The sequence below is a fragment of the Halictus rubicundus genome, chromosome 13, assembly GCF_050948215.1.
Source record: "Halictus rubicundus isolate RS-2024b chromosome 13, iyHalRubi1_principal, whole genome shotgun sequence".
NCBI classification, from domain to species: Eukaryota; Metazoa; Arthropoda; class Insecta; order Hymenoptera; family Halictidae; genus Halictus; species Halictus rubicundus.
This window is the reverse complement of record NC_135161.1, coordinates 6429817-6451243: the sequence shown is the minus strand read 5'-3', so window position 1 is coordinate 6451243 and position 21427 is coordinate 6429817. Positions and strand designations below refer to the sequence as shown.

Genomic DNA, 21427 nt, shown 5'->3' with positions numbered 1-21427 from the left:
TTCGCTTTTACTTGAAGGTTTTTGTATCGTCGCTACTAATTGCAGTGGAAAGAAACAAAAAATATACGCAAAACGCACACGCATTTGACACCAAAACGAACCGGTCTACAAAGAAATCTTGAGAAACCCCCCCCCCCCCCCCCCCACCGTTTTCCTTTGTCCCCAGAAGAAGAGGATGCGGGAGTAGGACCAGGCGAATTCGAAGCGCCATTGATCGTGTAAAAAACGTATCGTTTATTTTCTTGAACAGTCGACAACTCGTAATATCGCAAAAAACATCGTATTTGCAAATAATCCTGTGCAAACTTAACGAATCTATTTACAATAACAAATTCTTACGTACGAACGGTATTCCTACGCGATAGAGTGTCGTGGTGTGCGTGTTCGTCCGGAGTTTAGTGCCTTGTAACGCGTGGATCCATGGGGCGATCGATGGATCCGCGAGCGCTGTCGCGTTGGGACAGCCAGACTGTCCTCGCTCGAAGACACGATTAGGCGGATGATTCTTCTTCGGATGGATGGCCTTGTACCGTGAAAGAAGCGTACGACGGACTCGCGAGCCGTTACTTCCGCTGGAGCTTGAGGAGCCGCGCCTTCAGGCCCGTCGCGCTCTTGTTGGTCTTGGCCACTGTGTTCTTGCTCGCGTACTTCTTCCGTATCTCCTCCATTCGCTCCTTCATGATTCGTTGTTGCTCCTTCTTCCAGATGTCCTGCGCGCGATCACCGAATTACCAGTAGAAGATCTCAGGCAACGCTAGGACTTACTGCGCCATTCGGACGCGCGCGAACCTTGACCGCTAGTACCTTGAAGTCCTGACAGAACCCCAGCCAGAGGACGAAGAACGCGCTCGGATCGGCCTGGTCCAGACTGGATCCTCTCGGCGTGTACTGGTAGAACCTCATCACCGCCTTGAACTTGCTCCTCGCATCCTGAAACGCCTCCTGCTCGTTCGCCAGCTCCGTGGTAGCCTCGCGCACGAAACTGTCCATCTTCGACTTGAACGGGCCCGAGGTCTCCGGGTCAGACTCCACCACGATGTCGCACTTCTTGATACAAGCTGTAGACAAGACAGAGGAAAGCGGTGCAGACTCGCCGCGTAGAGGAACCCCTCGATGACCGAGAGGTCTCTTACCTTGCAATTCCTTGCGCAACCTCTCCAGCTCGTTCGTTATGTAGTCGAAGTTGATGTTCGAGGCAGCCTCGATGTCCGCGGGCTCGGGGACAGGCAGCGGCAAAGGCGACTCGAAGTTGTAGTCGGTCTCCTGAGCCAGCCTCGCTCTCACCACATAATGAAGTAAAGTTATACCGGGCACGTTCGACTTGACGTCTCTCAGCTTGCCCAGGATCTCGAGGCCGAAACCGTCCGCCTGTCCCCGAGTCCTGTTCCCGCCGTTCATGTAGTTCCCCAGCGTCAGGATCAACGCGATCACCTTTTTCAGCGATTCCGAGTTGCACAGGAAGTCGCAGGTTGTCCTCAAGTTTGTCAGCTTGTTGGACACCGAGGAGATCGCGTCGTCGAACTCGCTCTGGAACATCAGGCAGGCTATCCTCTCCGAGAAGCAGTTTATACTGGACAGCTTCTTCAAGAACACCTCTGGCTGGTCCAGTGGTACGTCGGGATTCGTTTCCTCGAAGGCTTTTATGTCCTCCAATTCCTTCGCGGTCGGTCTCTGGAACAGAACGCCGTTCGAACCGCGTTCGCACTCTCGAAGCGAGTCCTGCGACTCGAAACGGTACTTACGATCTCGTATATCTGTTGCAACGCCTCCAGACTGACCACATTCGTGTCCAAGTTGTAGACCGCGTTCTCCACCTCGTAAAAGTCCACGTGCAAGCTCTTCTCCAGGATGCCCACGGTTTTCGAGCGCTTCGAGTCGAGGATCTTCGCTGGCTGCACCTTAGAAGGCTTCGTGGAATCGTCCGCCTTTCTCACAGGCTTTCGCTCGGTCACCTGACGCGAAAACAGACCGGCGAACTCTTTCATGTCCAGGTTTTTCTCTTCCTCTAGCTCCGCCCACAGGGGTATCTACGGAGAATATAGCATGAATCCTTCCTCTGGTTCTGCAGGCTCCTCCCATGATTGCAAGAAAGAACTCGCTATTACAAGCTAGGATCTCATGCAAAAGAAAAATCTTTCCGCGTTCCGAAGCTTTCGATGATTAGACCACGCCCCTCAGCTGGACTCTGGGCGTGACCGACTCCTCCCTCAGTGACACAAGCCACGCCCCTACTTAAGAAACACAGTCTAGGAGGGGCGTGTGACTAACCGGATCCCTCGCCCTCGAATTACGATCGCTAGGGGGCGTGGCTTCGCACCGAGGGCCAGCAGACTACGCCCACCATGTTCCAAAAGAACTCGAGAGACTCACTTGAGCGGGGGCATCCGAAGCTTCGACGGAACCACGTTCTGTCGGTGCAACCGGAACCAGTATCCGCGTCCAGTACAGGGGCTTCATGGGCACCTCTGGGCACATGGGTTCTTTTCTCATGCCTAAACGAGTAAGAGCGCACTGATCATCGCGATATCTCCCTTTCACGCGTCACGAGACACCCTGCGTCCTGATACTCACACGCTCTTGCCGCCGGGTTCCACCCGCCCACCGGGGGTGCGGGTAGAGGGCAGGGTCCTTGGGCCGATGAGAAGGCTCCCGGAGGAGGGGGCGGTCTGGGCGGTCCTCCGGGTGGTCCCATGCCTGGTGGAGGTGGAGGAGGCGGTGGTCCTCCGAGCATTCCACCGCCAGGTGGTGGTGGTGGTGGCGGTGGAGGTCCTCCGAGAATGCCTCCCATGGGTGGCGGAGGTGGCGGTGGGGGTATTCCTCCGATGAGTGGCGTGCAAGGGGGCGGTGGAGGTGGTGGGATTCCTGCTCCCATGCCGGGCAACGACGGGGCTGGAGGTGGTGGCGGGGGAGGCGGTGGAGGAGGAATCGAGGAGTCACTGAATCCACCTACAAGAGACGCGGCTAGGGATGGTAAAGGAGGAGGTGGCGGAGGAGGTATGGAGCCATTCATAGGGGTCGGAGGAGGTGGAGGAGGAGGCGGGACGGAAGAGATAAGGCTGATCGTGGGAGCGGGGGACGGTGGCGGGGGTGGAGGCGGAGGAATAGGTGGGGAAACTGGTGTTTCCCTGCTCATAGGTTGCAAGGGCGGCGGTAAAGGAGGGGGTGGAGGAGGAGGCGGAGGAATCCCGGTTAACGAGGACATGCTCTGCGACGGAATCGACTGTGCCGCCAAAGGACACGGTGGCAACGGTGGCGGGGGCGGTATGGAAAACGTGGGGACAGCGGGATGAGGTGCAGGTACGCTGACAGGACGATCCAAAAAGGGCGACGGTGGCGGCGGTGGTGGGGGAGGCGGAGGAGGAGCTACGCTGGAATGGGCGGGAGGGGAAGGTGGCAGCGGCGAAGCCGACATCGGCGACGCGCGAGTGATCCTTGCCGCCGCTTCGTTCTTCGCACCTTTCGCCAAATTGTCCAAGCCATTACCAATCGCGGGTTCTTCGGGGATCGACTCTTGAACGCTGGACCTCTCCGACGCAGGATCTTCGACGCTTCTCGACCTGTCTCCGGCCCGTTGCTCCGGGAGCACGGTCAGAGGTGACGTCTGCGTGGACTGGCCCTGCACCGTTGTCCCGTCGGCGTTTCTGGTTAGCTCCCGGAGCCGCTCGATCTCGCGTCTCAAGTTCTCCTTCTCCGAGTCGCTGCGGTCGCTCGATTCGATGTCCTCCTGAAAATCGTCCCCGGTAGATCTTGCTCGCTTCCGTCCACCGTTGTTAAGAAACGTTAATCAAGGATTTTTTAAAACTTACAGTGGTGGTTCCTTTGCTGGGTGCTTCTTCCTTCTCGAAGGTGATCGACCCGAGAAGCCCGTCCGCGTGCAGTCTGGAGCACAGCCTGGTCGCGAACTGCTCGATCTCCTCCTCCGTCAGTCTAGACTTGAGCTGCTCCGGCAACACGGATATCAGCGTCTCCACGATCCGCCTCTCTGAAAGGTGGAACCCTCTTTCAGACCGTCCTCCAACCCTTTCTCTACTCCGCGACCACTCTCTTTGCACACCGGAACCACCTAACCGAACCTATGTAATATTCAACGACCGGCGAATTATTTTCCCGACAGCAACGCACAGTCACTCCGAAGCTACACCCAAGGGCCCGGGATAGTCACGTGACTTTTTCAGAGTCCGCAGGTCGGTAACTGCTGTATAATTTTCATTGACAGCCTTCAAACACAGACTTAAGGGGGCCGGCAGGGTTTGAAATCCATATGCTTATGCATGGGTCAAAACCTTTTCAAACTATCGCTTCAATATTGCAATGAGCAGTTTAAAAGTGGTCACTTGTGTTTCCTAAAAGTCCAATTTATGTCTGTATAGAGCCCAAATTTCGAATTTCTACCTCATCTCAGAGTAATTAACAATATTCGGCAGAAAATTCGAATTCTGAAGCAAGTATGACGTCACAAGATGGCTGCCGCTGAGAGATTCTCTTAATTTCGCGAGATTTAGTGTTCGTATCGAAAAAAGGGCTCTATACAGACATAGCGAAGACATGTACAAACACGGTGGTATGCATTTTTAATTGATTACTTACTTATTTAAGACGTAAAATGACTAGAAAAAAAGGCACAATTTTGCGGTTCAGGTTACTAGCGCCACGGTCTCTCTGCGGCAAACACTGTACGTTGCGATAGAATACGGTCGATAATGCAGATCGATAGTACAGGTTTACGTATGTACGATATGTATGCTGCCGAATATTGTTAATTACTCCCCGATGAGGTGGAAATTCGAAATTTGGGCTCTGTACAGACATGTATTGAACCTTTGGGAATCACAATTGACCATTTATAAACTGCTCATTGCTATATTGAAGCGATAGTTTGAAAAGGTTTCTGACCCTTGCACTTGCCGCTACGCGGCTCGTAACGTCAGGCTTGTTTCGTACGCCTCGCGACCGGCATCATGCTGCCGAATATTGTTAATTACTCCCCGATGAGGTGGAAATTCGAAATTTGGGCTCTGTACAGACATGTATTGAACCTTTGGGAATCACAATTGACCATTTATAAACTGCTCGTTGCTATATTGAAGCGATAGTTTGAAAAGGTTTCTGACCCTTGCACTTGCCGCTACGCGGCTCGTAACGTCAGGCTTGTTTCGTACGCCTCGCGACCGGCGGCATGCTGCCGAATATTGTTAATTACTCCCCGATGAGGTAGAAATTCGAAATTTGGGCTCTGTACAGACATGTATTGAACCTTTGGGAATCACAATCGACCATTTATAAACTGCTCATTGCAATATTGAAGCGATAATATGAAAAGGTTTCTGACCCTTGCACTTGCCGCCACGCGGCTCGTAACGTCAGGCTTGTTTCGTACGCCTCGCGATCGGCGGCATGCTGCCGAATATTGTTAATTACTCCCCGATGAGGTGGAAATTCGAAATTTGGGCTCTGTACAGACATGTATTGAACGTTTGGCAAAGACAATTGATCATTTATGAACTGCTCGTTGCAACATTGAAGCGGCAATTTGGAAAGGTTTCTGACCCTTGTACGTGTCGCTACGCGTCTCGTAACGTCAGGCTTGTTTCGAAATATCCGTTATATTCCAGTAACTAACTAGAATGAAATATGTTGTTGTCCATGTGACAGTAGAAGAGGTTTAGCAATAATTTCTTTTTTGCAGCTTGAGGACTATTTTTAGAAATTACAGGCGAAGTTTGCAATTTCTGCGTACATTGTCGATGAACGGGCTTCGCTTGCGAATTATTATCACCGGAACTGTTTCTCCACTTCAGCTACACTCCTTTTTGTTTAATTTAGAAAGGATACGGCTGTTGTAAAATAATGTTTTCGACCATGACAAGTAACTTTATAGTGTAGGAAAGTGTAAACAAATTTTTTTTACGTTTTTTTTTCGATGATGAGCCAGTGATTCACATGTTGGAAAAAATGTGGTCACATTCCCTGAAATTTCCCCTTCAAAATGAACCCTTCAGAAGAATGGAGAATTCTGATTGATTATGTATAGATGTGAGTTTGTATGTGACTTGAATATGTTCTACAAGAAAGGTGTCATTTCTCAATGAAAACCACGAGAACGTGGTGATTATTTACTTGACAATTAGGGTTTCATAAAATATACTTCAAAACCAGAATTTTATGTTGTCGGCTTTGCAGTCTGCAAGGTACTGTCTGCAATATATATGTTTAAATAAAAATTTCAAATAACGAATAAAAGATAAAAAAAATTTTATTCGTTATTGGAAGGTCATATCGTCGATTTGGGAGTTCTAGTCTTAGAATTTAATGGAAAAAGGGCGACACGTTTTTTGAAATGTCTGTAAAATCAACAATTTATAAGAGATCGAAAAATACTTTGAGATTCGGTCACTAAACACTACATATATTAAAATTTGAATAAAAGCCGAAACATTACTACAACAGGGATGACCCATAGTTCTCGAGGTAAAAAAAGGGTCATTTAGTCGTAAATAGGGATGTGCGGGCCGCCCGATTGTCGGGCGCCCGAATCGTCGGGTCGGGTCGCAGAAAGTCGGGCGCGCGATACTTCATGACACATCGGGCGGCCCGAGCGTTTCGGGCTACCCGAGAGTTTCGGGAAGCCTGCTCGACTTCGTCGGGCGGGTTCGGAATGAATCGGACAAGTTCGGGCGAGCGAGTTATCGCGATACCTGAGATTCAACTCTGCGTTCTTATGAAATACATAATGGTAACAATGATATATGATTTCGAAATAATGCACGTTACACGTGAAAAATTTAAGAGAAAACAGCACAAAATGTAAAAAATTGTCATAATTTACCATATTCTCATACGTTCTAGTTGTATGTAATTTCGTAAGGATATTTTAACGACATTATCGATACATATGCAAGTTCATTCGGAGGAACAAATTCGTCAGAATGCCAGAAATATTGTCTCTTAAATTTTTCATACAAATAAAGATTATGCATATGTTTGCCAATTATACCTACGGTAATTATGAAAAAAACCAAGTATATTAAAAATTACGTTAATTAAGCTATGAAAGAAGTATCATTATTGCCATTATGTATTTCATAAGAACGCAGAGTTGAATCTCAGGTATCGCGATAACTCGCTCGCTCGAACTTGTCCGATTCATTCCGAACCCGCCCGACGAAGTCGAGCAGGCAGCCCGAAACTCTCGGGTAGCCCGAATCGAGACCGCCCGACTTTCTGCGACCCGACCCGAACCCGAATACCGGGCGGCCCGCACATGTCTAGTCGTAAACGAAGTCTGCAGGTATTGCGGAGCGCACCACTCACCTACCTGAAACGGGGACACTCCGCGTCCTTTTCCAGCTCATTGTGAAGCCAATGTTCAATTCTCCATCCTTCTAAAGGGGTCATTACGAAGGGGAAACATTTGTAGTAGATACTTTTATGGTTTTACTTTTCTGACTTTATAATGTAATGAAGGAAGGGTGATCCTTTTTTTAACACGTCTATTTAAAATCAACAATTTTTAAGATATCGAGAAATCCTTTGACATTTGTTCATAGGTCGCCAAAGACTACAACATATTCAAATTTGAACAAAATCCCACAGTAGTACTCGAAAATGTGCCCGATTTCGCGTGGAATGACCTCGGTACACAAATGACTGATGCATGAAGCTTGAAGTCCATAATGAAGAAGCGCGGAATAAAATATAGCAGGCCGCCGAAAATTATCGGAAAGTAGTAAAAAATATCACCTCGCAATTCTAATTACGGATCAGACAGGATGTCAGTATCAGTCAACGTTCGAAAGGATAATATCATATAAGGGAGAAAAGACCGCATTTGTTCAAGAAAAGGTAGATGAACTTATGTCACATCACACAAACGTAATAGTAACTTGTTCGAAATCCGGAAAATCACAGGAAATTTATAAAATTTAATATATAATTATTATATAAATAATAATATATAATAATAGTAAATAATCTTGTTGTTTGTAAATAAATACATGCTATTTATAATTCAGAATGCAATTTTATGCGTGTTAATCGATTGAAAATATAAATACATAATGATAAAACATAATAAAATTTTAAAAAAATGCGTTAGTAGGCAGGATTTGAACCCTGGTCGTCGGGGTGAAAGCTTGGCACGCTACCGTCGCGCCACACCAATTTTTGAAGTCTAGAACAAATACGGCATGACATAGAAGATATATACATTTATATATATATACAATTTATAATATCGTAATATGAGACATATATATACACATATATATAATAATATAAATATATTATTACATTTATGCGCTTCGTGGCATAAAAAGAGTTGCTTTAAATTTCATTTAAATGAGATTTGAATATAATTTTCTTTCTGACAGGAAGTAAATTCCGGCTCATTTTCAAGAAGTCCTGGTAATATGTATAAAATTATTATAATGTTAAGAATAAACTGATTCAATTTAATATAAATCAAATGATTTCCTTAGCTTTTGCATACACTAACCGCCATTCGAGTTTCATTTCAGAGATATTAGCGAAAAACTGCAGAGGTAATGTGACAACAAGTCCTGCGTATATCTACGCGCCCGTGGCAATGTATGTGTTAGCATGTGTTGGTCGGCTGAATTGGGCTCATGAGGCAGGAATCAGTTTCACGAAACGCTTGTACATTTACGGGTTTGACGACATGGCAACAGTGAGGCGAACGATGATATGTGGCAACCATGTCTAGTCGCAAGCTTTCTCTCTCAATTTTCGTTTCTCTCTTCTGCTACTACTCAAGTCGGCATTGCATATATTCTTTTTTACCGATATCTCGTAGACGCGACGTAGTTCCACAAAAAAAATTTTAACCATTCCACAATGAGTTTTCCCTACTGACCGTTCGAGGACCGTTCGAGAATTGGCGTGACAGTCAAGGCCAAATGCCTGCCGGCCCCCTTAAGATCCGTCTTGTTTTATCGATATTATGAATTCTGACGGCAGAAACGTGCTTCAAGTTTTTGGATTTATTTCGCAGAGAATCGAGACAAAATATAGCTGAATTTGTAGCTGGAGATATTTTCTTCATCCACAAAACTCATCCAACGGCAAGCGCATCGTCAATTTTTGGCCTACTTCTAACGCTTTTATTACCAAATATCTGCATGATCTCGCCAGCTCATGACCAGCGAGCGCTAGATTGAACCTTCCTCTTTCGAACGAGCCCTTTTCCACCGACAAAATATTCTCATATCGGGACGAAAAGTTGAGACACGTAACACCATTTTCCGCCTATTTTTGTCGGTAAAGTGGTCACTCTACCTTATCGCGAATCTACGAAGACCGGGCCCTTAACCTTTCAGGCCTTTAACACATTAGCGATCATCTTCTAATTGTTGAAAATCCGTGGCTAAGGATTTTTTAACAGCTATAGAAATTTCAATTGTAACCCCCAGTATCGGAATGTAATAATTTTATTTAGGATTATTACACATAGTTTCTAAGCTTCCTTTCGACAAAGCACAATTACCGAAAATCCTGTTAACAGGATTAACAGGATTTTCTCCCCGGTTTCCGGGGTAGATAAACTGTTTCGCCCGCTAAAATTCCTACTCAATGTTCATCTTCCACCGAAATATTATTTTTCAGTACGAACACGGATCACAGTCCGGTCCTCTGAACCGTCCTCCCTCGGCCTACCTGCTGCAAAATCATCCAGACTCCGTGTCCCTGGACCGCGGGACCCCGTGGAACTCGACTGGCAATCGCTCGCACTCATTTCGACCGGACAATTATTATTAAAATTATTGCAGCTCGACAACGAAACGCTACGTATTACTACTACACGGATTCGCCGGGTCCCGGAATCGGCGAGCACCTCGACGCTCTAACCTCCGACGAGCCAGAGATAATTGCGAATCGTCGACCGGTGACACTGTCGCGCTCGGACGATGGATCATCGCCTTGTCGAAGATCGATAACCCGATTGTCTCTGACGTCACGTCGCGTCGAATCCGAGCGAGCGGTCCAGCGACGGAGAGTCGCGTGCAGCTTTCTCGAAAACCCGGAGGGATCGCGATCGCGGCGAAAGATTCACGACTGCGACACGTGGTGGGTCACGCCTCCTCTTATCAGTCCTCTTATCGGCGGCCCGTTTAATCGCGCGTTTATCGTCGCTCGTTTACTTTCGCACCGCGACGGCGAATTCCAGAGCAACGCCTTCTTCCGGAGAGCAATTACAGCGAATTCTCGATATATGTCATCAACACGTGCCTTTCCGGCGTCATGTATCGTCCAGGAGACAGATCCGTGTTTTGTCTCGTTGGCGTCCGAGACCTCTCGTGCTTCGTGGCCCCTCGCGGGGTATAAACGGTAGTGGGGATCATTCCGCGACGTTTATCTCCAAGGCCTTGGCGACATATATAGAGAAATCACTGTACTATCGTGTAAATCGACGTCGGCGGCACCGGACGACTCATTTGTCGTAAAGTTCGATTGTTTGGACGCTCGAGGAACGTCGGAGGTCACAATAGACGTCTCATCCCACTCTAACAAGGGAAGCGTCCCCGACGAATAAAGGTCGATGCACATCTCACCGGCCCGGCCGGCCGGCTCAAAATTATAACCCTGGTTTTGGCCCTAGCGTTTACTAGCGGCAACCGTGTCAGACTTTGGAACCGAATTTCTTCTCTGGCCTCTCGACCCTTTCCAGATGGCCTTTCGAGAGCGCGTTGACAGTTCCGTGCTGTGCGTGGCACAAAAAAAATGTTTTTAGGGGCTCCACAGCTCTTTAGGTAATCTATCCGTACCTCTCCTTTACAACACCATGGAAATAGGAAACGTTCCTGGCACTTAGTGAAACAGCATCGCACATCCTTATACAGGGTGGTCCACGCAATTGTTTCAAGTCATAACTCCGTTATTATTGCATTTACGAAAAAATGATAAAGGAGAAAGATAAATGGTTCGAAGAGCACTACATCTGTAGGCCTTTAAATTTTTTTTAGATGCTGCAGTGCATGTGCAATTAACAATTGCATCATTTCTTTAAATAGAATAGATTCTTCCTTTCATTCTACGTAAAAAATGATTGGGGTACCATGGCAAAAAAATTATTAGATCTCGAGATATTTTCAAAAAATGTCTTTATTGAAGAAGATACTCAAACACTTCATAACTATGTTGTGAAGGTAAACACCCTTTCGACATTGTTATCATAACAGAAACCGATTTGTACGAGTGAGCATTTCATTATTCAGTCACGTATCGTAACTCGAGTACGAAAACTAAGATTTTGAAAAAGTGTAGCTGTATTTCACTAAATACAAGAAAATGTATGACATTTTTTGAAAATATCTCGAGATCTAATAATTTTTCACATTCAACATGTGTTTTTGATTCACAAGAAAAATTACCTGCCTATTTAAAATACGACAGATGTTCCCCTCAAACCCAACAAATGGTAGCTCGAACCTATAGCTCCGAAAGGGAGTACCGTATTATTAATTATTCTGGTAGCTTTTTCCTAATAACGCTCAAATTCCTTAACAAAGTATCCCCCATCTATTACCACGAGGGACTCTGAAACGTTCTAGTTAACAGCTTTTGAAATAAATAATGACGAATTGTTTCACCGCACAGATTGTCAGATGATATTCTTTCTTTTTCGTTAGCGTGGTAATAAATTGTTATTTCGTTTGTTACAACGTTCAAATTCCTTAACAAGATCTATTACCACGAGGAACTCAGAAAAGTTCTGGTTGATAGTTTTTTAAATAAATACAGCATGTTCATTCTGTCTTCGTACTGCCACGCTACGAGCCGGCCGGCTAGCCTGCGAACATTCTCGTCGAGAATGCTTGCCGGCTAGCCGGCCGGCTCTAGCATTGGGCAGCGAACCCCTGGGGTTCTGGTAGCAGAGGACACGCTGTGCCTTTGTTCCGAGCCTCTCGAACCCTCTCTAATAGCTGTCCCGGACCCCAAAATGCTTATAAACGGGGAAAAAACGGCCGGTCGGCCGGCCGGTGAGATGTGCATCGACCTTAATTGGTTCAATGAAAAGGATGCTAATTCATAGAAGAAGCTTCCTTTGTATTATGCTGTGGAGGCAATTAGAGGGGGTAGACAGCCAATACGATCATGACAACGATAATTGAAAGGACTCACCGGCTTGCGGAGGAAGCGGGACAGGTTCGATCTTCTGTTTCTCCGGGCTCGGTTCGGTCTTCTGGTCCTGCGGGAACGGAAACGTCTCTTCCTCGATCGTGGGCGACGTAGCCACATCGGTCAGATCCCTCTTGATCTCCTGCTCTTCGGGATCGGTGAACACGCTGTCACTGGACGACTCCTGGCTCGGCGGAGCCGAGATCTCCGTCACGACCACGCCCTTGTTAGCCAACCGCCAGGAATCGGTCACCAGAACCATCGGCCCCTGCCTCTGACCGGGACAGGTCACCGGCACCAGTAGAGTGTTCGGTGAACCGAACTCCGTCGCTTCGATCTTCTCCGAGGATCGTCGGTGGCCATCCTCCCCGTCGGTTTGCTCCCTTCGAGTGTCAACCGATTTCTCCTGCGCCTCCGAATCGGGAATCTGTTCGGGACGGTAGAGTCCAAAATTCGTTAAAAATATTTCATTCCACGCGCGTTTCGAATTGTTCGAAGAGAGAGTTGTAGGAAGAGATACGACACGCACGAGATCCGGAAGAGATACGTCACGTTTTCAAACGTACAGTAAGGAGCAAAACTGAGTCCACACTATTTGAAGCAACATAACTTTTTTACAATTAGATCAGACGACTTGAATGTCATTGAGAAGTTAGAAGGGTTAGTTTATTAGACGAGGTGTAAAAAAATTGAATAGGTCGGAATCGCAAAAGAAATAATAAAAGTTGGTTTTTTCAGCTTTTTTATCTGAGCCTGTATCGAAAATTTAGAGAATGTGTTTGATTCGCTCGAATAAATTATATCCGTGCTGAAAATTTCACCGATATTGGTTAATTCGTTTACGAGTTATAAACGCTTAGAAGTGGGAAAATTGAGGTTTTTTCACGATTTTCGTCTTAAAATCGCACGTTTTGCTCCTTACTGTACGTAAACGAGACTAAAGCGGTTTTTCACGGACTGGGAAATTGTAGGGCCGCCTCTAGGAACAATTTCTTTGACAATAGATTGCCGGAGCGAGTCAATTTGACTCATTTGCGATTTTATTGCTATATACAGGGTGAGTCACTTAAAACCGGCCACCTGAATAATTTGGTTGCTATTGGTGATAGGAAGAAACGCATCAGGCCAAAATTATTTGGTGTCGAGGGGGTATCCGATGTTACTAGTTTTTTGATAGGTGGAGGCGTCAAGGAGATGTGAAGGTCATCGTCTGTTTTTTTTAATGGAAACACATATTTTTGAACTACTAAGATTGTAGCCCTTCTCGAGACAATTTCAACGATATAGTCATTCAAGGTCATAAACGTTAACAAGGAGGAAGAATTTCACTGTGTCCCATTCACCCATTCAAGCAGACTATCATTTCTTGTTGAAATTTTCGTTTCTTTTCCTTCAAGGTCATCCGAAGGTCGTGGTATAATAGGTCGTTGAATTCGTCTTGATACGGGCTATAATACTGTTACGTCAAAGATACAAAGTGCCATTTAAAAAAGTGAAGGTGATCTTGACAATACTAAAAAAAATTTGTCTCGAACTGTTTTTTATTGCAATGTATAGCCAATCGAAAACTGATCAACTTTTGTTGAAAATATTTGTTTGTCAGATTATCGCAAGTACTTGAAAAATCGTGAAAAGTGTTACGTGGGTCACCCTGTATAGAAAAGCTTAAATCATTTTTTTTTTTTAATATATGTCAGTTTTTAATAGAATTATGAAGGTAGATGTCTGATCACTAGACTGTGGATCTTTATGCGAAATAAAAAACATTTGCATTGATTGCAAGAACCACTTCTTCCTTTAATTACTTCATTAAGCTAAAACCAAGACGCTGGTGCTCTTAAATCTTTTTAATATGCCCACTGCTTTAAATTGTGCTTACCCATTTTTGTCATAACTGCATGATCTACTGATCACCCTCATTATCATGCAACACCACCAATCTGTCAGAATCACTAACTGATCAGTGGGCTGCGGATTTTATGCATTTATGACAAAAATGGGTAGGCGTATTTTAAAACAGTAAAAACATTAGAAAGATTTTAAAATACTGTTACATTATTTTCAACCTATTAAACATATTAAGAAAGAAAATAAATTTCTATTTCACTCCAGTCTGTTGATAAAGACTGATAAAGATCCACAGTCTACTAATCAGATACCTTCTTTTTCATCCGGCAATCTAGTGTTAACACTAATCCTACCAAGAACATATCACAAAGAGTAGAACGTCTTATAGAATGGAGAAGTTTGTACGATTTTCATTATAATATTTGCTTAACACTAGAACTACCGAATCAGTCAAAATGACTGGTTCCTAATTTTTTCTTCCACAATTGCTGACATTATAAAAATGTTTTCATCAGAAATTCTTGAATGAACTTCTTTATTGGAGCACACGAGATGTAGTCTTGTCATTATCACAAAGCAATATATCATCAGTCGTATTTATTACTCGGTGGTTCTGGTGTTAAATAAAGAAGTCAATAATTGTGAAATAGAAAACCGGTTGTTTTGACCGTGGTAGGATTAGTGTTAGAGGTGACGCGTTTAGTATAGCACATCCGTTCAAGACCTCGCTAAAAATGCAATTGACGAAAGCGTCGCTCGATTCTATCTGACTATAAATTATTGCGTTCGTCCCAATCACTGTAGGTCGTCGCCTTTAATCTTTACCCCCTCTGGCGACCTATTAACCCCCATACGCCCCTCGGAGATAGTACCAAGGAATATCCTCCCGTGGTTTTCATCCATTTTCACTGGTGTTTCACTCAAGACCCTCTCGAATACAGGAAACTACAACGGCGCACGACAAATTGCTCCAAATAAAATGGCCGGGGTTTCTGCCGGAGCAGTTTTCGACGAAACCGTAGCCATGTGCGACAGAGATCACCACGAAGGGTGAATCGAGGGTAATAGGTTAATTAACCCTTTGCGGTCGTATGTCTACTCTCAGCCACCAAAGCTTTCTTACCGTTCTAGTCGTTTGCTCTCAGCCACCACAGCAAAGAACCATATTGATCTTATATTATATTAACACTAGGTCTACGGGACCCGTCAAAATGACGGGTTCTAATATTTTTAATTTACGATTATTGAGATTGTGAAGATCCATCTACGTGGAATTACTCAACAAACTTATTTCCTTGGGTATATATTATTTAAAAAATGGCTGAAAACTTGGATAGACATATTCTTCTTATTTTTATAAAGTAATGCAAAATACTCATTTTTAATGCTCCGTAAACCTAGTGTTAAGTTGACCAGAAAAATATAAAATAATATTTTCACATAACATAAAATTAAAACATGTTATCGTGTTACGTATATCTGAAGTTCAAAAAAGAATTCAATAAATGTTGTTTCTCCTTCATAATCTTGCATATCATGTATTACCGTTCGTTCAACGAAAATTAATTCCGACCAACACGACACCTGTGTGTAAACTGAATACGACCGCGAAGGGTTAAATAATGAGAAAAGGGGGCGTAAATTCGAACTTGGACGTAGCCCTAAAGAATCGAGCAGCGAATCGCGCCATCCCCTCGGCAGGCAGTCCTGACCTTTCTCACGGCGGATCCGGGAGGCTTGGGAGCCTGACGCTTGCCATGGTAGGTTGGCCTAGGCTTGTCGAACTTCTCTAGCCTGTCCAGCCTCTCCTCGAGTTTGGCCGGGGCTGGTGATTTCCTGGCCGGTGTGTCCTCCGTGTCCCCGGTCTCGCCGTCGTCCCCCGTGTCGGTGGTGTCGCCGAGCCCGTCGACGGAGCCACGAACGCTGGCCGTTCCCTCGCCGGTCCTGCCCTTCCTGCTCTTCTTCTTGGCCTCGCTCTGCAGGTTGCCCATGGCTCGAGCGACCGGGACCTCTGTCCCTTGAAGGACGGTGGACTTCGGCTTGGATGGCGCAACTCCGACGACCAGGTCCCCGACATAGAACGCTCTGATCGTGTTGACACAGAGCCGGGCAATGTCGCGCAGCGTTGGCCTGGTTTGCCGCGGCTGAACAGCGGCTGCGCCCCCGCCCTCGTCCTCTTCCACTTCTGCCTCATCCTCCACGTTGCCCTCACCGTCGCCCTCGCCCTCGCCCTCGCCTTCGTCCTCGTCCGCCACCCTCGACTCCATTCACGGTCGATACACGGCCGCCGCACGGTGCGCGTCGCCTACGGACCAAAACCAAAAAATCATGTTTTCTCCTTTTCGAAACTCCAGTCGCATATTTTATCCCGAAACTGACCTTCCTCCTCCTCTCCACCCCCACCCCCCACCCCCCACTCATGTGCTCGACACACGTTCGCTACCAGCATTTCTTTCGCTCTTTACACTGTTGGCACTGTTAACGCTAGGTTTACGGAGCACTGAGACTGACTGTTTTATATTGCTTTCTAAAAATAATGAGAATCTGCTGCCCACATTTTTAGCCATTTTCTTTTTTAACCAGTTAACTGCGTTCGACGTGTATACACTCTGTTGCGGTGCGGTTGACGTTAATGAATTTCGTTAATTTCTTATCGAATGAAAATGTAATTCTTTCTCATTTTGCTTTACTTCTTTCCGTAAAAGTTATAGTAGCGGCATTTGGCCCGCGTTCGACGTGTATACTCGTCATTGCTATTTGTGAAGCTATTTGAACTCCAAAACGAAACATTTCTTCCGACCTAGAATATTTCCCTTCTTTTTGTTTTCGTGTTGTACATATGAAAATGGTGTAATTTACTCGTACAATACTGAAGTGTTTAGTAATTTATTAAGTACAAACAAATTTGATAATGTGAAAAATATTTTGAATAATGATATAGCAATCTTTCGTGGCGCTTTACAGTCGCCATTCCAGTGCTAAGGGTTAATTCCACTTCCGTGAGGGATCCTTAAAATTAAACTCCGCAGTTAACTGGTTAACAACGTGTGCCCAAAGATTTTGTGTAGTAATTCCTCGTGGATGTATCTTTAGAATCTTAATAATTGGAAATTAAAAATATTAGAACCAGTCATTTTGACGCGCTCCCCGTAAACCTAGTACAGTCAACCCGTTTTTGTGCGGTCCTTTTCTATGCGATTTTTTTTTGTGCGATTTGTTTTGTGCGTTTTACTTTTGTGTGGTATATGAATACCCTTGTAATGTTCTCATCACAAGAAGATGCGCGTTTCGGACTACGACGAGTGGTGAATTATGTGCATTTTGAAAATTTCTCCATGTTTAAAATGAGAAATTAAATTCTTTTTTAATGTTTCCAAGTGTGATTTAATTACTTATTTTGTTTGGAAAGCACTTTCTCGCTATTTCGTGAATCTTTGGCATATTTTCTAAGTGAGACTTTCTTTATGCGGCCCCTCTCCGCCACATAAAAAAAATTTCTTTAATATGTTGTAAAAAATTATTTGTTATAGCTATTTAGGAAGTTTCTGAATATCTTTTTGTGCGGTTTCTTTTATGCGGTCTCTATCTACCGCACAAAAACAGGTTTGTCTGTCTTAACCATTTGCTCAACTATTTTATCTCGGAAGCCAAAATTTTCTTCCGAAATAAAATGTATTTTCGTTGCTTTTTATGCGGATCTAACTCATACAATTTATAAATAGCAATCTATTAAATTTAAAAGAATTTTCATAATGTAACAAATATTTTGAATAATGATATAGCAATTTTTAGTGACGCCTCGAGCGTTAAGGGCTGAAATGTTTTGTTAAATTCCACGCAGCTCCTTCACAAAATATTAAAACAATTTAATAGAAGACAATCGCGCAGTCTGCCGAGAATTATTCCGTGTACTGTCGTAAAGCAAAGTGTACAACGTTAATTTTAACTATCCTCGGAAAAGTGCGATTCCCAAGGTCAAAAACCTTTTTCCGTCCGGAAAAGTTCTCCTTCGAGATTGGCGATAAGGTAGAGTGACCACATTGCCGACAAAAATAGGCGAAAATGGTTTTATGTACCACAACTTTTATATGAGAATATTTTTGGAATGTTTAGAATATTTTTTATATGAATGGAAATTATACAGCAGTTACCGACCTGCTGACTCTGAAAAAGTCACGTGACTATTCCTGGCCCTTAAGGGGGGCCGGCATGGTTTGAAATCCATATACGTATGCAAGGGTCAAAATCTATACAAACTGCCGCTTCAATATTGCAATGAGCAGTTTAGAAGTGGTCAATTGTGTTTGCTAAAAGTCCAATCAACGTCTGTATAGAGCCGAAATTGCGAATTTCTACCTCATCGTGGAGTAATTTGTAATATTCGGCAGAAAATTCGAATTCTGAAGCAAGTATGACGTCACAAGATGGCTGCCGCTGAAAGATTCTCTTAATTTCAAGCGATTTAGTGTTCGTATCGCAAAAAGGCTCTATACAGACGTAGCACAGACATGTACAAACACGGTGGTATGCATTTTTAATTGATTACCTACTTATTTAAGACGTAAAATGTCTAGAAAAAAGGCACAGGATAACATAGCGTGACAGTCAAGGCCAAATGTCTGCCGGCCCCCTTCCGGTGATAACACACAGCGTAATATCCAGGATGTGACACAATTCTGCTAAATTGTTTGAATACTTCACGAAGGAGACAGAGAAATTCTAACACAGCGTATAACGAGCAACGTAAACGAACGTGTTACTCCACAACGAGAACCGTAAAATTCCAAGTCGCGGAAGACCCTAATCTCGGTTCGTTTTTCGCAGGTTAACCTGTTCGGGAGCCTGTTCACTCGCCGAAGAAAGTCGCAACGGTGTCGGGAGTTTCGAAGACGCCGGCGCTTCTTCTTACCTTTGCTAGGTGATCCAGCCGGCACGAGAGCTCGAGAGCTTGTCCGCGGAGGCTTTCCCTTTCTTCTACCTGAAGAAGCAGAACGTCGAAGGTCGATTTCTAGACGGGTATCGTCGCCGACGCGAATCGACGCGACAGTGGCGTGTTTACGTTGACGCCGCGGCCTCGGGCTGCTGCCTCTACCCTTAGACCATACAAACCCATACACACGGCACGAGTATAGCGGGTGTATAGGAAATCCGAGAATCCGGTGAAGCAAAGATAACGGGAACATGCGACGTCACGAACGTCATGCGAATTCCCAAGATAATTCCACGAAAGGCAGACACGACAGCCTTCACATGGAATAAACATACACACATCTTACATTCGTACAACATATTTATCTCGAACATACTTTATGTATTGATTATTTCAAGTATTTCATTCTTTGACATGTTCTTTTCGTGCACTATGTACACTGTTACTATGTACTGCACTGTACTCTATGTACTATGTATGTAGCTTATACAATCTTTGGAACCTGTGACGCATTGCTGTATCTTTGCTTCAAGGAGAATTATCCGTGTCGCGTCTATAGGTTTATATGGTCTTAGGTCTCTACGGGGATCGATCGCCAGATCTATGGCGTAGCGGTGATCGAGGCTGCCCCCATCCGCTGGCCACAGTCTCGACTCCAGCGGTCGTGGAACAGCGTCGATGTCCTCGGTCGCATTTCACGGCGCGACGACGCACACGCGTTTTATTAACGCGTTCCGGTTCGGTTAATGTCAAAGTTCAATCCACGAGAACGACGCGCGTCGTCGCCACCTTCCTCTTTGACACCATGCACTATGATTTTCTTCTTTTGCGCGCGGAATTCAATTGGAACTTGGCTCGCTCGTGATTTGCTGGAAGGGGAGTTTACGGACGAGAATTATTCTATTTCTATTTTCACTAACGTAATCGAGTAACGCAGCGACGTTGATCGCGACGAATTTGCTTGCAGCCCGCGATCTATGCCGGAGGACACTGGTTCTCCTGACCACGGTGGATATGCCGGTGCTCGGTCGCAGAAGGGGTTATAGGTCAGCTGGCAAACTGCCACGCATCGAACACCCTTTGTACATCTTCGAGACTGTTCAACGATATCAGCCGGCGCCACAGTGGTTCAGATTAGAAAATCGTGTGACATATCCTTAAAAAATCGACTATCGCATATCAATATTTAATACTTACATACTATTTCTTAAATGTCTATCAGTCTCGAAATAGAAGATATTTATACAATTTGATATAGTCTTTTAGTGGCAATGACGACTTAAAGTCGGATTTTTCCGACATTGCATTCCATTGCATTGCATTGCATTGATTTTTCCGTGCATTTTTTCTTTCAGAAGTTCTGATGCTCCTATTCAAGATTTTTGTGTTCTCTTTTCTTTACAGTAAAGAGCGTTCTTTCATGATAGGGAACCGCTCCATATATTAATAATTACCGTATAAAATTTACTGAAAAAGTAATACTCAATGAAATGTAACAAATTTTTCAAATCTCTTGCAATTGACAGGGATTATCTTTGAAGTACCAAAGAATCCCGGGTTTTAACAAATTGGAATATTCTCGGCACACCTTCCTCTACATAATCATGAAAAAGTTAATTCCCCCTTTGTCCCACTGCACAAATTATGAATGTTTAAAGCTATTAATGTTGGACGCGGTATCGCATCAATTGATGAAACTCTGCAAGGAGAGGAGTTTTTTTGTTTTTTTTTCAAATTTTTTTCAAATTTTTTTCATTTGTCTTTGTTTAATAAATGCATCAGAACCGTCCGAGCATTCATAGCGAGCATTCGAAATATTTTCTGCGTATTAAAAAGTTGTTTTGTTCAGTTTTGTTTTAAGTTTTGTTTCTTATAAAAATATGGCGAAAAGTTTTACAATTCATTGAGGTCGATGTTATATATATATCCATTTTTTATTATAGATTATTTCATCGCCCTAGACAGCGGACATCGTAAAATTTCAAAAATATGCACAAGATAAAATTATGGATGGTATTACATGCCAGCGTCGACTCATTTACTAGTACATGGGGCGGAAATTACAAAAAATGCGTTGTTGCCAATAGGGCAACTTTCAGAAGAGGCCCAAGAAACGCGTCATAAAGATTTGAAACGCATAAGATGTAGAAACATGCGAAAAAATTCAAGATTATGCACAAACGAAGACATATTAAATCGACTGCTTTTAACATCTGATCCATATACATATATCTAGCATTAGAACAAAATCATACCGAAGAAAGTCAGGCTATTAGAAGCAGAAGCTTTAGAATTAATAAATATTTAAAATAAAAAGTGTAATAATAATAATAATAATAATAATAACAACAACAACAATTGTGATACAATTCTTCTGTAACCTATCCGTAGGTTAGCAATTCAACATTATGTGGTTCAAGTTTCACGCTAATATCACATACGGTTTAAATGTTATACAAAAATGTCACACGATTTTCCAATCTGAACCACTGTGGGCCGCACAGTGGGCAATTT

At 44.2% G+C, this 21427-nt stretch overlaps 1 protein-coding gene across 1 annotated transcript; it reads right to left on the bottom strand.

Moving 5' to 3' along the window:
* Positions 1–215: 215 nt before the first annotated feature.
* On the bottom strand, positions 216–19220 carry LOC143360204 (uncharacterized). The gene is made up of 10 exons (XM_076798848.1): positions 18893–19220; positions 15696–16288; positions 12139–12562; positions 3807–3982; positions 2572–3724; positions 2371–2492; positions 1743–2027; positions 1134–1671; positions 805–1058; positions 216–710 (listed from the first exon to the last, which is right to left on the bottom strand). The coding sequence occupies exons 2-10, from the start codon at positions 16248–16250 to the stop codon at positions 564–566; spliced, it is 3654 nt and encodes a 1217-aa protein (XP_076654963.1). The 5' UTR covers positions 16251–16288; positions 18893–19220; the 3' UTR covers positions 216–563.
* Between the last annotated feature and the right edge of the window lie 2207 nt (positions 19221–21427).

What these genes read in the sequence shown, in the direction of transcription:
- LOC143360204 (XM_076798848.1), bottom strand. Translation starts at nt 16,250, where the DNA reads ATGGAGTCGAGGGTGGCGGACGAGGACGAAGGCGAGGGCGAGGGCGAG. An exon ending in CCAGCAAAGGAACCACCACT is followed by an intron (nt 3,725 to 3,806) that starts GTAAGTTTTAAA and finishes GACGATTTTCAG; the next exon opens with GAGGACATCGAATCGAGCGA. An exon ending in CTTCGGATGCCCCCGCTCAA is followed by an intron (nt 2,028 to 2,370) that starts GTGAGTCTCTCG and finishes TATTCTCCGTAG; the next exon opens with ATACCCCTGTGGGCGGAGCT.